General features: G+C 35.0%; 1 protein-coding gene across 2 annotated transcripts; it reads right to left on the bottom strand.

The window, feature by feature from the left end:
- Positions 1-690: 690 nt before the first annotated feature.
- CAPA (CAPA/CAP2b protein) lies at positions 691-14,482 on the bottom strand. 2 transcript variants are annotated; one of them, NM_001173410.2, is given in 5 exon segments: positions 691-1,846; positions 3,608-3,751; positions 4,918-5,028; positions 11,425-11,496; positions 14,448-14,482. In NM_001173410.2, coding segments are annotated over 4 exon segments (420 nt in total). In that variant the 5' UTR covers positions 11,492-11,496; positions 14,448-14,482; the 3' UTR covers positions 691-1,748.
- Between the last annotated feature and the right edge of the window lie 1,069 nt (positions 14,483-15,551).

The raw sequence follows: 15,551 nt of genomic DNA on the forward strand, positions 1-15,551 counted from the left end.
ATACTAGCTCTTTGTATGCTATGTATTTTTAATAGAGTACTTACTCTGTGGAACTATTTCATGAAGGAAATTTGAAGTATTTATTACCTTTTTCCCACAGCACCATGGTGATGCACTTCTCCTGGAAGAACTAGGTTTCATATAGATGAAACTTAGGTCTTCTATACGACTCGTCACTTTTAAGCTATTGCATAGCTTTTATTGTGGGCTTTGAGCGCGCTACCGAATCAAGAAATTCCGTAACGAAAATAAAAACCTTACACCCCCACTCCGCTTACCATGTAGCTCGCGTTCAACACATTCACACGTTGCGCTTGTGTAGTATTTGTGAATAAGCGTGCGACGTGACGTCACACTGCAGGCGCATCATGAAAAGTCTGCCCGTCTCTCTCTCGCAGGGTCTAGCTTATGAGTGTGAAGGGGACAGTTAATGTTTTGCTTTTGTTAATGTTCATAAATATAGCGTTGTCTAATTATAATTGCATAAGTTGTTAAAAAAATGCTATATTTAAGCAATAGTTTTACCGCGGCAGTCCCCGAGTGTCATTAGTTTTGTTATTTTATTTTAAGTAACTCAATCAATTTTTTGCACAAGATTTTTTTTTAATTGACATTGTTAAGCTTTTTACTTGTAAATTGACTTTTGAATAAACTTTCGTATATTAAGGAGCGCTTATAAAAACATCAAAATACCAGACGAATTTCACTTTAATTTTCAATAATTAATTAAATTCATACGAATACAAATAATTATAGATATAGCTTAATACTAATTATGTTCGTTGCCAAAATTATTTCATGGATACTATAGGATCCACCCAGCCATTGAAATAAATTCAGCAAGTTTTCGTTCGCAACAAGATGGTTGCATGTCGATTTCCATACACGACTACTCATTTTAACGATGGCACAAGACTTCTTACAACACGAAGAAGAATCGAATCGACAATTCCCAATAAAATGTTAAGTCGTGGCTGATAATTAGAAATGCCATTCAAACATTAATCTACTGAAGTCATAAATCTTATAAATGAGTCGTCTATTATCAAAGGTGGCAATCTGTGCATTTGGACAAAAAATTTTTATTGATATGTCAATACAGATTGATTTAAATATAATCGTCTCCATCAAAGAATACGATTCAAAATCTGCATTAAATAAAGGTTAATAGTTAACCTGTTATTTATCTAAGATGTCGTTCAGAAGAGTTTTGTGACTGCCAATGGAATACAAAGTCAATAATTCGTTTTTCTGATTTACCAATCATTGTCCAAAAGTCAGATTGCCACCTTTGATAATAGACGACTCAAATAACAAATTCGCTGTCAATGAGATGTAACTATATATCTAATGGTAATCTGTATCTTTATTCAATTACAAAAAAATACTTGATAGGATATTTTATAATCAGCTACTGGTTTTATATCCAGAAATCGATAGTAAAAGAGAAACCAATAAGTTAAACGTTGAGTTTAAAAATTATGATGGAAGATCTTCGTCTGAATATAATACCTGTATTGTGTATCAACTATTAAATTACAATTATTGAATATATGAAAATTCAAGTCTTCTTAAAGGAAATAGAAAACTCGCGACGTATATAAATATGTTATTTACTTATAGATATATGCTTGCAGTTCTGAAACCAATCCAACAGGATTAGAACAGAGATAAGTTTAGAATAAATTCAACGTAGCGTTAAGATCTCTCGGGTAAGTATTGCAGCTGTAATCTTTAATGGTACTGAATTAGAGTAATTTACTGCGCCGTTTCATTCTCTCTTCGTGCGCAATTTGATCAATTTGTTCCCGCTCACTGCGACCGTCTTCATTCTGGTTGACAACATCTATAGGAATAGAGGATTTAAAATTAGTTTCTAACCCTGGCCGTGCTCGCTTGAAGTGAAGTTGGGCATAAGAATCCACGGTGAGCTCAACGTTTGATCATCATCATCATCAACATTTTAACGAAATCTTTTTTTATTTTTTATTGCTTAGATGGGTGTACGAGCTCACAGCCCGCCTGGTGTTAAGCGGTTCCTGGAGCCCATAGACATCTATGACGTAAATGCGCCACCCACCTTGAGATATAAGTTCTAAGGTCTCAAGTATAGAGCTGCCCCACCCTCCAAACCGAAACGCATTACTGCTTCACGGCAGAAATAGGCAGGCAGAAACTTAGATGTGAAGTTCAAGAATTTACATTTAACCTTCCTAATTGTAAAAAGAATTCATAATTTAATTATAATATTATAAAAAGTTTGCAAAGTCTGATTTTGTAGATGCGTCTATGTAATCTAGCCCAGAGATCGAAATACTCGCTATGTTAAATTATGAATAACGTTTATATGTTGGGTAACTAATGTCTGATGCTGTTAAGAAATCTGTGTATCTCTAAAAGGATCGTATTTCGAGAATGCGATGTTATGTGTTGTTCTGAGCAATTCACTACTACGTTCCTATCATAGGTAGTGTAGTCTAGACGTACGTGTAGCGTAGACTTAGACTCGAGTTGGCTAGCGGCATTTATGCAGCGATGTCTATGGTTTCTGCTGACCACGAAGTAGATAATGAATTCATTCACTATATTAAACAATAAAATTTTTTACGACTAGTACTTAAGCTGTCAAAAAGGGGATTAAGAGTTAGGGAGGCACTATTTTAAGAGGCACATTATTTCGGATCACCCGATCCACTAAAGGAGCTAATAGGTACCTCAAGCACCGGTCATCGTTCTCGTCGAACCGACGAAGAGCCCGGCGAGCAAATTAACCCACAGATACAGCCCACTGAGTTTCTCGCCGGATCTTCTCAGTGGGTCGCGTTTCCGATCCGGTAGTAGATTCTTCGAAGCACTGCTCTTGCCAGGGCTTTGAGGAATTCTACCCTCCACTGGGATGGCAACAACTCACGTCCGAAATTCGCATGAGACAGAACTCATGAAAAGGCAAAGGGGGGAAAGTGAAGCGTTTAGTGCGGAGCACATCTCCCCCATGACCCTCCCCCTCAGGTCGCCAGACCGGCGGTCGTCGGCGCCACGACCTGCAGCCCTCTCGGTTCTTGCTAGGGCTAGTGTTAGCAACGCCTCCAGGTTTGAGTCCCGAGAGTTCACCTACACGTTAGGGCTACGCTGACATAGTCTCTCAAGGCTTAGGTAGGAAAAAGATAATAATAAAAAATAATTAGGGAGTTAGCTAGGTATGAACGCTACTACTAAAAGGAGTAAAGTAAAGGAGAAGTTCTAAGAGAACAGGATCTTTAGATTTTTAATCGGAAACCCTTTAAATATATTCAGATTCGTATCTATGGCTAGATATAAATATAAAGAATATAATATTATATTAATATAGATATACATTTAAATATAGAGCGCCAGCTAGATGGGTGGACCAACTCAAGGAGGTGACTGGAGTCCAGATACAGGGAGTGGTACAGATGGCGCAGAACCAGACCGAGTGGAGAAGATTGACATACAGTCATGATCCTCAGCATTGAGGGAACGACCAGAAAGGTATATGGCTACGTTACGTAAAAGCGCTGAGAAACGATAGATTTTTGAATTACCTTCTTATTATTCTTACCATCGTCACCATTCTTCAATGACCTACCGAGTCGAGGTCCGAACCACATTCCGGGGTCGTCTAAGTGAAGTCCTAGCAAGTCGTCGTGGGGCTCGTTGCGGTCCGATGGGGGACCACCACGGCCCACCCTGGGGAACGCGTATAGCTGACGTTTTTCGACTGGCTCGTAATCTAAAGAAAACATAATATCTATACTAATATTATAAAGAGGAAAGATTTGTTTGTTTGTTTGTATTGAATAGGCTTCGAAACTGCTTAACCGATTTGAAAAATTCTTTCACTGTTTGGAAGCTACACTATTTATTACCCAGTGACATAGGCTTATTTGAAAAAAAAATAGGGATCCTTACTAAAACTCCAATAATGCAACCCAAGGTGTAAAAAAATTACCTAAAATATTCTTTACATCGCGTGTCCTGCAAAAACTATTGATGATAGAATAAAATAATGTACTACGACTTTGTAGAACACATTATTATTTACAAAAAGTGCCACAACAGCACATGCCTAACTATTATAGTTATGCCGCAGTAAGTGTTCTTTTATTTAAAAAAATAAAACAACGTCAAATATCGTTGAAATTTTTGTTAAAGACCCGAGCGGAGCCGGAGCGGTAATATATAAAAATAAAATGATGTAGTTTAAGGGAAAGCTTCTTAGCATAATAACTTATGTTATTGGAACCCCACTTCGGGTATAGGTCTCCTCCAGCTGACTCCACTGTTCCCTATTCTTGGCGTTGTTTCTCCATATTTTTGGAAATAAAATGGGCTTATTATTATTATTATTATATAGTAATCATTTTAAAGTACATATTAAAAAAATAAAGTAGATTTTGAAACACGCTTTATCTATCCGTTCAAACGGAATATTTCAATGTAATTATTATCAACTTCAAAACAATCCAATTACCTAACCTAATAATTTGCACCGTGACGAAAATCGATCATGTTACAATATTTTTATGTCTATATCTTCATATAGGATCCAGGGTGATCCAGATTATAAAACATATTTTTTTTATATTCGGCTCATTTAAGGGGTGTTTTTATAGTTTACTAGCCATACTCGCCTGTTTCGCTGAGCATTTAAAATTAACATTATTAATTCTCAGCCCCACAAAGATTCTCATCATTAACGCCCCCGCAACTGGTGTAGGGAGTCCAACACTCATTTAAATATTAGCCTATCCATGAAGTACATGTATTTTTGACATGGATACCAAATTTTGAGTCAATCGGATGCACGGTTCAATGGTTATAACGGAACATCCGTAAAAACCACTGTAGATTTATATATTAGTATAGATGAGCAATCAAGATAATGTAATACTTTACCCAAGTACACGTCGTTGATAGGAATCTGCCAGGTACGATACGAGGCTCTGCCGACTCTTGGGAACGGGTATAAATTGAGTACTCCATCAGGACGCAGCTTCGCTCCAGATTCTGCAGTGAGCGTACGTAGTCTTAAGAACATCTCTGAATAGTTGATGCCTCGAGAAACGTATCTAACAAACTCCAATATGAATGATATGTATTGGCTTTTTTATTTGAATAAAGTACTACAGTATTTGGCCGATGCTTTTTCCACAGTGAAAGAGCTTTGGTGGTAGGACCTCTTGTGTGTCCGCACGGGTAGGTACCACCACCACCCTGCTTATTTTCTGCCGTGAAGTAGTAATGCGTTTCGGTCTGAAGGGTGGGGCAGCCGTTGTAACTATACTGAGACTTTAGAACTTATATCTCAAGGTGGGTGGCGCATTTACGTTGTAGATGTCTATGGGTTCCAATAACCATTTAACACCAGGTGGGCTGTGAGCTCGTCCACCCATCTAAGCAATAAAAAAACAAATAAAAAAAAAGCTTACTTAACTCGGGCGGCGTGATGCAAGATTAGGAAAAGTGTTTTGTCACTTAAAGCAAGACGTTGTACTGGCTACTGAAGGTCTCATTCGAAACCATTAGTCTATATCTTTTAGTAAACGCAAGTGTATTCTTAAAACTAATCACTGCACCCAACGATTTAAACTAATTCTTATTTTATTCAAACAATTAATTAGAGATGAAGCACATACGAACTCATTAGTCTATATCTTTTAGCAAACACAAGTGTATTATGAAAACTAATCGCTGCACCCAACGATTTTAACTAATTCTTATTTTATTGAAATAATTAATTAGAGATGTACATACGAACTCATTAGTCTATATCTTTTAGTAAACGCAAGTGTATTCTGAAGACTATTCGCTGCACCCAACGAATCAAACTAGTTCTTATTTTATTCAAAAAATTAATTAGAGATGTACATAATATGAACTCATTAGTCTATATCTTTTAGTAAACGCAAGTGTATTCTGAAGACTATTCGCTGGACCCAACGAATCAAACTAGTTCTTATTTTCGAATAATTAATTAGGGACGTATGTAGGACTTTTAAAATTATTGCTATTGGCTACAATACTGTTCTGGTTGCAAAGTCTATCGGGGTACCATTGAATAAGGAAAGAAGTTTACACAAACTATTAAAAACAAAAAAAATATTTGCAACTTAATTGTATTCGATTACAAATTGAATACACTGAAATTTTGAAAACAAATAACTGATAAAGAAATTGATGTCCGAAACGCGTCTCTTACTTATAATCGATTCTATCTATACAATTGAAAAAAAGAAATTAATCAATCTAAAGCAGCCTTTCCCAAAGTGGGCGATAACGCCCCCTTGTGGGCGGTAAGACACCCAGAAAAAAAAATGGGGGCACTGTGTAGAGGCTTGGGAGGCGATATGTGATTTAATCTATGAGCACTCCTAGACACCGTATGAGTTCTCGCTATAGTGGTTTTTAAGGAGGTTGAAAAGGGGGGGCGCTAAAAAATAATTTATCCTCAAAGTGGGCAGTAGACAAAATGAGTTTGGGAACCCCTGATCTAAAGCAATCAATTAATCAAAAGACATATAATACAGTTAATTAAATCAGTGAAACAACATAAAGTAGAAACTTTCGTTATAATTGACCGCAGAAAGTTCGATATAATTAATTAAGGTGTACGAGAAACTTAGTTTGTATTATATTAAATTTATTGAGGAATAGTTGATTAATATGTACAATTACGGGTGGCATTGGGAGTTCGTTTGGATCGACACCATCTTTCAGCTTGTTTGTATCGCGAAGCAAACGCGCGATTCGGCTTATGGAATAGGATAGCCATTATAAAAAAAAAAGATTCTCTTGCTTCAAGATGGTTGATGGCATTAATTATTTATTATTATTATTATTAATGCTTTATTTCAGTTTTTTTTTTTTAAAACCGTAACATTTTGTTAGTAATAATTACTTATAATCTATGTTAGTAACTTAAAAAATCTAACACCTATCATTATATACATTTTATACCATTATATATAAAAAAAAATTTCTCCTTCCAAGTGCCTACTGCAAAGGCTATTGATCAGCAGTCCCTCGATCTTGCTCGATATTATTCTCAAAAGACTGTTGCCACTGTCACGAACTCGACGCAATAACGATGCACTTCTCTTCCGCATTATTGCAAAGAAGTCATCGGTATGAGATGATTATGATGTGATAAGCAAAATTACCTTTGACATGTTCCTTGAGGGCGATCAGATACGACCCGCAATATATATAAATTTATTGACTGAGTATTTGAAGAAAGTAAACTAATTTTTTTTTCGAAAATTTTTCGAATATTTTAGTTATCTTCCAATCCAAACGATCATTAATCTAATTATCTATCAGCAAAATAACCCGTCTATTTTTCGTGTGCTATTTTTAAAAACGCCTCCTGATATCAAAACTAAACAGATTTGGCATTATACGAGTCATCATCATTCTCCTGCCCTTCTCCCAGCCACTTGGGGTCGGCGCAACATGTTTTCTCCTTCCATACTCCTCGATCATATACCATTTCTTTGGCTTTGGCATTGGCTCACTCCCCTCTTACACATATTGTATTTCACGCAATACATCCATTTCTTATTAGGTCTACCCTTTCCTCTATATCCTTCCATATTCATAGTTAACACTCTCTTACCAACCTCATTTTCATTTCGTCTCATCACATGTCCATACCATCTCAAACGCGCAGTTCTCAGCTTCTCTGTCACAGGTGCCACTTTCAGACTTCCTCTAACATATTTGGCATTGTACGAATGTACACTGCTACTTAATGGATTTTTAATAGTATTTACTAGTATTAGTTTTAATAAGTATCTGAGATTTCGGTGATTTTGCAAGCAGTACTGATCACAAGTAGACTCGGTTTATCGATGATCATAGAATGTGGATTGATTTAATAATAGTGTTCATAACGTAGATAACCGCGAAAGTTCAAAAAAATTAGATCTGGTATCTGGTAACCAATAGGTTTGATTCTAAATTTATTTTAACATTAATATGATAATAATATGATCTAAATTTCAATGTAACGTATTTTAAATGTATCATTCATAAATTAGAAAAATGATTACGGTAATTATAACTAGTCAGGTCATAAGTATTGTCACACAGTAAAAACTTTTCTTTTAGAATGCTGGCCACAAAAAAGTTTATTGAATTCGAATTTCGAATTGTTCCTGAAAATAAAAATGTATACTTTTACAATTTTACTCATTTTTAAATATGGAGTGGACGCTTAAAGAAGACCGTGTTGCAGTCATTGCGTTGCATCGTTGCGGTTACGCGCCAATTCAAATTTTTAACATACTGAAAATTTTTAATATAACCAAAAGATTCGTTTATCGTACCATCAAACGATACAATGAAGACTCTAGTGTAGATGACAGGTCAAGAAGTGGTCGCCCTCGGTCTGTTAGGACTCCAGCAGTGATAAAAGCTGTGAAGGCGTGAATTCAAAGAAATCCCAAACGTAAGCAGAAACTGTTGGCCCTTCAGATGGGGTTAAGCAGAACCACGGTGAAAAGGGTGTTAAATGAAGACTTAGGGCTTCGGGCATATCGAAGAAAAACAGGACATCGTTTGAATGCTCGTCTAATGGACCTGAGACTGAAGAGATACCGCGCTTTGTTGAAGCGGTACGCGGGAAAAAAATATCGGGAAATTCTTTTTTCGGATGAAAAAATTTTTACCGTAGAAGAGAGCTACAACAAACAAAATGATAGGGTGTACGCACACAGTAGTGAAGAAGCGAGCAACCGTATTCCGCGTGTCCAACGTACATTTTTGTGAGAAAGGTGTAAAAACGAATGCAGTTGTGTATCAAAATACAGTCCTGACGAACCTTGTGGAACCTGTTTCTCATACCATGTTCAATAACAGGCACTGGGTATTCCAACAAGATTCGGCGCCAGCTCATAGAGCGAAGAGCACACAAGACTGGCTGGCGGCGCGTGAAATCGACTTCATCCGGCACGAAGACTGGCCCTCCTCCAGTCCAGATTTGAATCCGTTAGATTACAAGATATGGCAACACTTGGAGGAAAAGGCGTGCTCAAAGCCTCATCCCAATTTGGAGTCACTCAAGACATCCTTGATTAAGGCAGCCGCCGATATTGACATGGACCTCGTTCGTGCTGCGATAGACGACTGGCCGCGCAGATTGAAGGCCTGTATTCAAAATCACGGAGGTCATTTTGAATAAACTTTAATGTCATAAGAATCTATGTGTTGTTAAGTTCATTTTGGTATATGAATGGTTACATAATGAATAAACTTGTTTCAATTATTTTACATTAAACATGTGACAGAATTTATGACCTGACTAGGTATATGTATTATGCATAATACGTTTTTCTAAACTTTACATATTATATACCTTGAATATTCAATTTCAAATTTCTCCCATCGAATGTGTCGAATTTCTTCTATAAACTACTCTATAAATCACTAATTTCATTCTTATAAGGGTGAAATTAAAAAAAGCCTATTTAAATATTGTGTGCATTTTTTACTCACGCGGAAGAGCACGTGTGGTTCAAATATCATGGGAAATTGACGGACTTCCACAAAACCTCTCATCTCTTACTTTATGTCTTTATGTAAGAGATTTCCAAATGTCTGTCCGTAGTTTCTTACAATCTAAAAGGCATCACATGCCAAATTTCCAGTTTTTAACTCGAGTGGTTTAGCACTGGCTTTATGAATGAGTTAGTCAATCAGGACAAGCTGTACATACATACGTATAGTAGTAGAAGTCTGTAAAAATTATAGGGATAATTTATTCTTTCTAAACATAAACAATCCAAATATTAGCCTGAAAACAAATAATTTTATGTTTATCAGCCAAAATACGAACGATGGATCCTGTTCATTGTTCATATTTCGCTTTGTTTTGTTTTCACTAAATCCCTAGAATAGTAGTTGTTGGCAATAAAATCGGAAGGAATCGACATCAAAGATGTCGTTTATGAGTGCTCTATAAGCCTATTGTTTGAATTTTCAATGCGATCCCCTTTTCTTGAAACTAAATGTGATTTAGATTTATTTAATTATTAAGGCTCTGTTTTATAAAATAAATCTGAAGGAATGACTGTTTTTGCCTACCTACTGCCAGTAGGCTCAAGCGGTTATTTTAACTATTCACAGCGATGTAGGAGACTTCGCGGGGCGTAGTTCTGAAAGACTTTGCTAACACTGGACCTAGAAAGAGTAGTGCTTCGCAGAATCTTTCAACGGATCGGAATCGCGATCTACTGAGGAGATCCAGCGAGTAGATTAATGGGTTGTGTCTATGGACTAGATATTTATTGTAAACTGTGTAGCAAACTATAGATGTCAGCGGAACTTTTTCATTTGATTTGCCTATGAGAGTAAAACTTTTTTGCAAATTTAGTGATGTATTTTTATACTTTTTTTTATTACACTTTTAGGCTCTAGCTAGGCTAACTTTTGCTAGGGCAAGTTTTAGCAAACTCTCTCAGGTTGAGCCATGTGAGCTCACTCATCAGTCCACAGCATCAGTCAGAGCGTAGATGAAATAGCCCCTTAAGTTACCAGCGAATAGGTAGAAAAACAAACAATATAAAGCTAGCGGCTTGGCTCCGCTATTTCTGACGTCCGTGACCGAAAGTGACCAATCACCTCTGCCAATGATCGTATCTGCCTAATCTGCCAGCGTCGACCATAAAAAATTAGTTCTACGTCTAAAGTGCAAGTCGCTAAGTTTTCAATCAGAAATTTCCGGTGTTTACTTTATGAATTATCGAGATTGAACACAGATTAAATCTATTTGACTACCGTATTCATAATCGAGTACCGTAATCTCTGGGAACCGCTCTCGCCTATCCCACGTTTGTGTTATATTTAAATAATCCTTAACGCACACTAACATTCCGCGAGCAAAATCCTTAAATCTTAACCTTAAACATTTCATCCGGTACTCTATATTTAAATCCCTTTAGTTCATAATACGAAAAAATATAACTAATAAGTTCTATTACATTATTTCATGTTTCTATTCTAGATTTATGCTTATGATAGTTGTGTATTTTAAAAAAAATCCTTATTAAAATTAAAAAGGACAAAGCATACCCCAAAAGTAAAACAACTGCCGATTTATACTATACGAAAATTTATTTAAAGGTAAAATTGGTAGGAATAATTCAAATCTCATTAAAAATGTCTAACGGGCTTGTTAAGTATAAACATAGAGGCCCCAGGACTAATGATAACATACGCGATTCTATATGAGAGAAATAATATCATCTGCTAAATAAATTATCAAACTTTTATTTATTTCAATCGGCTTGCTCCAAGCATAAAAATTGATTGCACATTTGTTGTATTGAAAACGATTCTCAGAAATGTATTTATTATGAGCCGTCTTCATATTGTTATAAATGAGTTTTCGTCAATAATACTCACGATGTGAACTGTTGAAGGTGATGGAAATCAACGTAATGATGGTTAACAGCTTCATTGTTGACTGCATTGTATCTGAAATGGCAAATCAATTAAGCACTGGTGGCAAGGCGTATTGTGACTACGGGTAGGTAATGTCACCATCTCTATTTCTTGTGCTTCGGTTTCAAGTTTCGGGCAGTCGTTTTGCTGTAAAACTGGGACTTAGAACTCATGTCCCAATGGGTGGCGGCATTTGGGTTGTTGATGTCCATGGGCTCCAGTGATCACTTAATAACAGGTGGGCTGTAAGCTCGTCCACCTATCTAAGCAATAAAAAAAACTTTTGTTCCGATGAGCTATTGACGATTCGCTAGTGGTAATTTTCATTTTTAACTAAATTTTACAAAAAATGGAAGAAATTTCTCAATTCGATTTTTTTTGATTAAGTGTTTTTTACTTCTGAAATTTTTCTAAGGGACCCGATATTTTATTTGACAACGGGTGCTTCTAGTGTCAATTAAAGTAACAGAATTTCATCAATAGTTTATTATGTTATTCTTAGTAATGCGTAAGTGACTTGGACTATATTGATGATATTATTATTTTATTTATTGAACGCGGTATTCATTTAGAATTTCGTATAATTATACTTAATTGTCCAATGGTGTTAAATTACAAAACAAATATGCAATTATATTTGTTTGCACGTTCAATACCGGGTCAGTGTCGTACTGGATAGAAACTGGATTTGTAAATTGTGTTTTGTAATTTTAAAAATATTTTTGTTATTATATTATCTACGTCCAGTCCAATTACGAATCCTCAAGTTCTTCGGGCACATCACTCGTAATGAGGATTCCATTGAGCGGTTGGTGGTGCAAGGGAAAGTCGAGGGCAAAAGATCTCGCGGACGATCTCTAACACGATGGACCGACCTCATAAAATCTGTGACTCACTCCAACATAAATGTTTGCTCTCACTCTGCGAAACATCGTGCCACATGGCGTCGCATCGCGAGAGCATCGGTATCGCAGGATCCGACTGATGCATGACCACGACCATTCTGTCGCTGTCGAGAGTGTACGAATAGGAAGGAAAAAATTATCTACGTAAAATGTGTTCTAATTTGTTTATCTTTTAACCTTTTTCATCTTCATGTTCACTGAGCTGTTTATACTACTTAGCTTTTAACCTTTATTAACTTTGTTTTTCTAGTTACGTACTTATATTAAAATTACTTTTACGTTTTGATTCGTTATTTTTTTTAATAATGAATGAAAAATTAATACGATTACTGGCAGTAATTACGGGCAGTAATGTCCTTAAGACGGTCTATTAAAAATGACATTAATTATACGAGAACAAACAAATTTTTTTTTTTTTTCGTATACTCATATTTTGTGTATATTAATTTTTTAATTTAAAACACTCGTAATTTTCTGAGACTTCAATTGTTTTGAAGTTAATATAATGAGATTGCAAACGTTTTTTTTTTTATAAGGTATGTAACCACTGGAATTAAATATAAAAGCGAATGTAAATTTCCATTTCTAGAAATAATTGTTTAATAATTAATATAATTGTTTGTTTCTAGAAATAATTGTTGTGATAAAACTGTGAACATTACGACTTTTTGCATTTCCATGCATTAATTACCACTTTATTGACGTACATTACCACTTTACATTATTACACATTACTCTCTACGGTTTTCTTACAACGTGTATGGTATGTTTATTTATATATTAATACGCGAAGCAAAAAGTTTGTACCCCTTTTTCGAAAAATGCGCTAACGGAGGAGTATGAAATTTCCCACACTTATAGAGAATATAGAGATGGAGTGCGGAATGTTTTTTTTTTTCATTGTGCATAAAAAATACAATAAATTAATAATAAAAAAACATTACACACCTGCCATGTATATGACACAACACATATATAAACCCTTTGTTTATTGTCAAGCTTTTGTTATTGTTTAATGTACATATGTGATCAAATTGAGAACAGATTGTTTGTCTTTAAGATTATTTATCTATAGTGTACTCTTGGTGGAATCTGTGATTATAAAAGTATAATAGATAGTCTTTGACAGTAGAACCTAGTAGTAGAGTTATAATTTCAATTAATTATAGTCGAATTTCGACTACTGGGGGACCACTAGTTTGTATAAAACGAAATAACTATAAGTAATTTTATAATTAACTTGAAAATTTTCACACGGGTCAAGGACTGAAGATAATATAATAATTTATAGATTATCTCTAATATCCTGACCAGTTTCAGTAGTATCAAAACTGGATGGAATTAAATGTTAGTTCCGTTTGCGTAGTGTTCGCAAAATTAAATATTAGTTTTTTTTTGTTGTCATTTTGTCTCAGTTTAAAGCCTTTTTGAAAAACAACAACAGTAATGGATTTTTATCGAACTAATTTAAATTGATTTGTCTTTTTTATTTGTTATAATTTTAAAGCCGTCTAACGTCAAAACAGTCATTTACGCACTTCTCTTAATCAAATACGAGAGTTTTGTGTTGTTAATACGCTTTTATTAGCTTCAGACGTATGTATGTTAGTATGTAACGGAATCTTTGAACATGATTTTGACCCCCTTCAAAACGTCGGATAAACTTGAAATTTGATATACTTATTAAGGACCGATGACAAATCAATATTAAAAAAAAGTATTAAAAAATTGAAATTCAATTAAAAAATGAAAAATAAATAATTATTTAAAAAAACTAAAAAAATACGCTTTTATAGAAAATCCAACTAAAAAATAGAAGATAAATTTTAATAAATTTGAATTAAAAATAGTGTAAGAAAAATTGATTTTATTGTAAAGCGTGGGGTGCATGGTATCAATTGTTATAAATATTTTATGAAGTTTGATAATATCCTGAAAAGCACCCCAATTATTAATATTTTAATTCTATGCGACGAATATTCCAAGAGAAAAATTATTGACAAATATATTAGCTAGAAGCTCAATATTGTACACATAAATGTATTAAGTGAATTCGAGAAAAGCGATGTCCAAACTTACGTCTGCGTCCAGCACCTGTTGAACACCGGGAATGCGGTGTCGTGATCTGTAACCCCAGTTTATATAGGGCGGGAAAGCTAGCCGGCAGCGGTGCTCAAATTTTTAACATAGAAAATTTATCCTATAAAAATCAATAGGGGACATAAACTAGGATTACGAAGTTTATTTACTTAACTTACCTATTTAGTGTTAATAATTTGATTATAACAAAAAGCTTTTATTTTCTAATAAATAAGATGCAGCTGTTAAATTCTTTAAAAACACATTTATGATAAGGAGCTTTAGTTTGTATGGTCAAGCCTGAGTACGTACTTGAAATAGACAAATACTCCATTATCGCTTTGAATATCGCCGACAGCAAATGGAGTTTTTTTTATTATATGTTATGCAGTTAAAATGTTGAATATTTAAATCGAAATAGCAGTGCGTTGATATAGTTTTTTTTAACGTTGTTACGCACTGGGGTTCCGGATAAATAATAAAAATCATACCGAATTACAAGTTAACACTGTATTAGCACTTAGAACACTTCACAAACACTTTAAAATTCTCAATTCGCTTATTCCGCTTCGCTTCAGGTGATCCGTTCGCTGTTTCGCTTCGAATAGTTTCGATTACTAACTGTGTGCCATCTCTGCAACGCTTTTATAATCGACACAAAATCCCTAGAACCCTCGAGAATATTCCACAAAAGTCTAGTATTGTGGGTTTCCGTTATCTGACAATAGATGGCGTTGTACTTCTCGAGCGTTCTAGATGCTACTAGATCCTTCAATATTCGTTCGACTATTCGGCGATAGATGGCGTTACTCTTACCGGCGTAACAATATACTTTTAAGTGACGTAAAATATTTTTGAGTCCAAACTAAAGTGACGTCACTTCTGTCTGATTAATTAAACTGATGAATAAATGGTACTATATACATATTAATTTACTGTAGGCCTATTGTATGGTCGCTAGTAACAGCCAAGGTGTCTGAAGTTCCATATTAGGGTGGGGTCTTTGAAACATATTTTTAGGGCCTTTAAATTTTGAGCACCAATGTCAAAATAAAATAACTGAAAACAGGACAGTACACTACGGCGTATATTTAACAAGGAGAG

The sequence above is a fragment of the Bombyx mori genome, chromosome 14, assembly GCF_030269925.1.
Source record: "Bombyx mori chromosome 14, ASM3026992v2".
Taxonomy (NCBI): domain Eukaryota; kingdom Metazoa; phylum Arthropoda; class Insecta; order Lepidoptera; family Bombycidae; genus Bombyx; species Bombyx mori.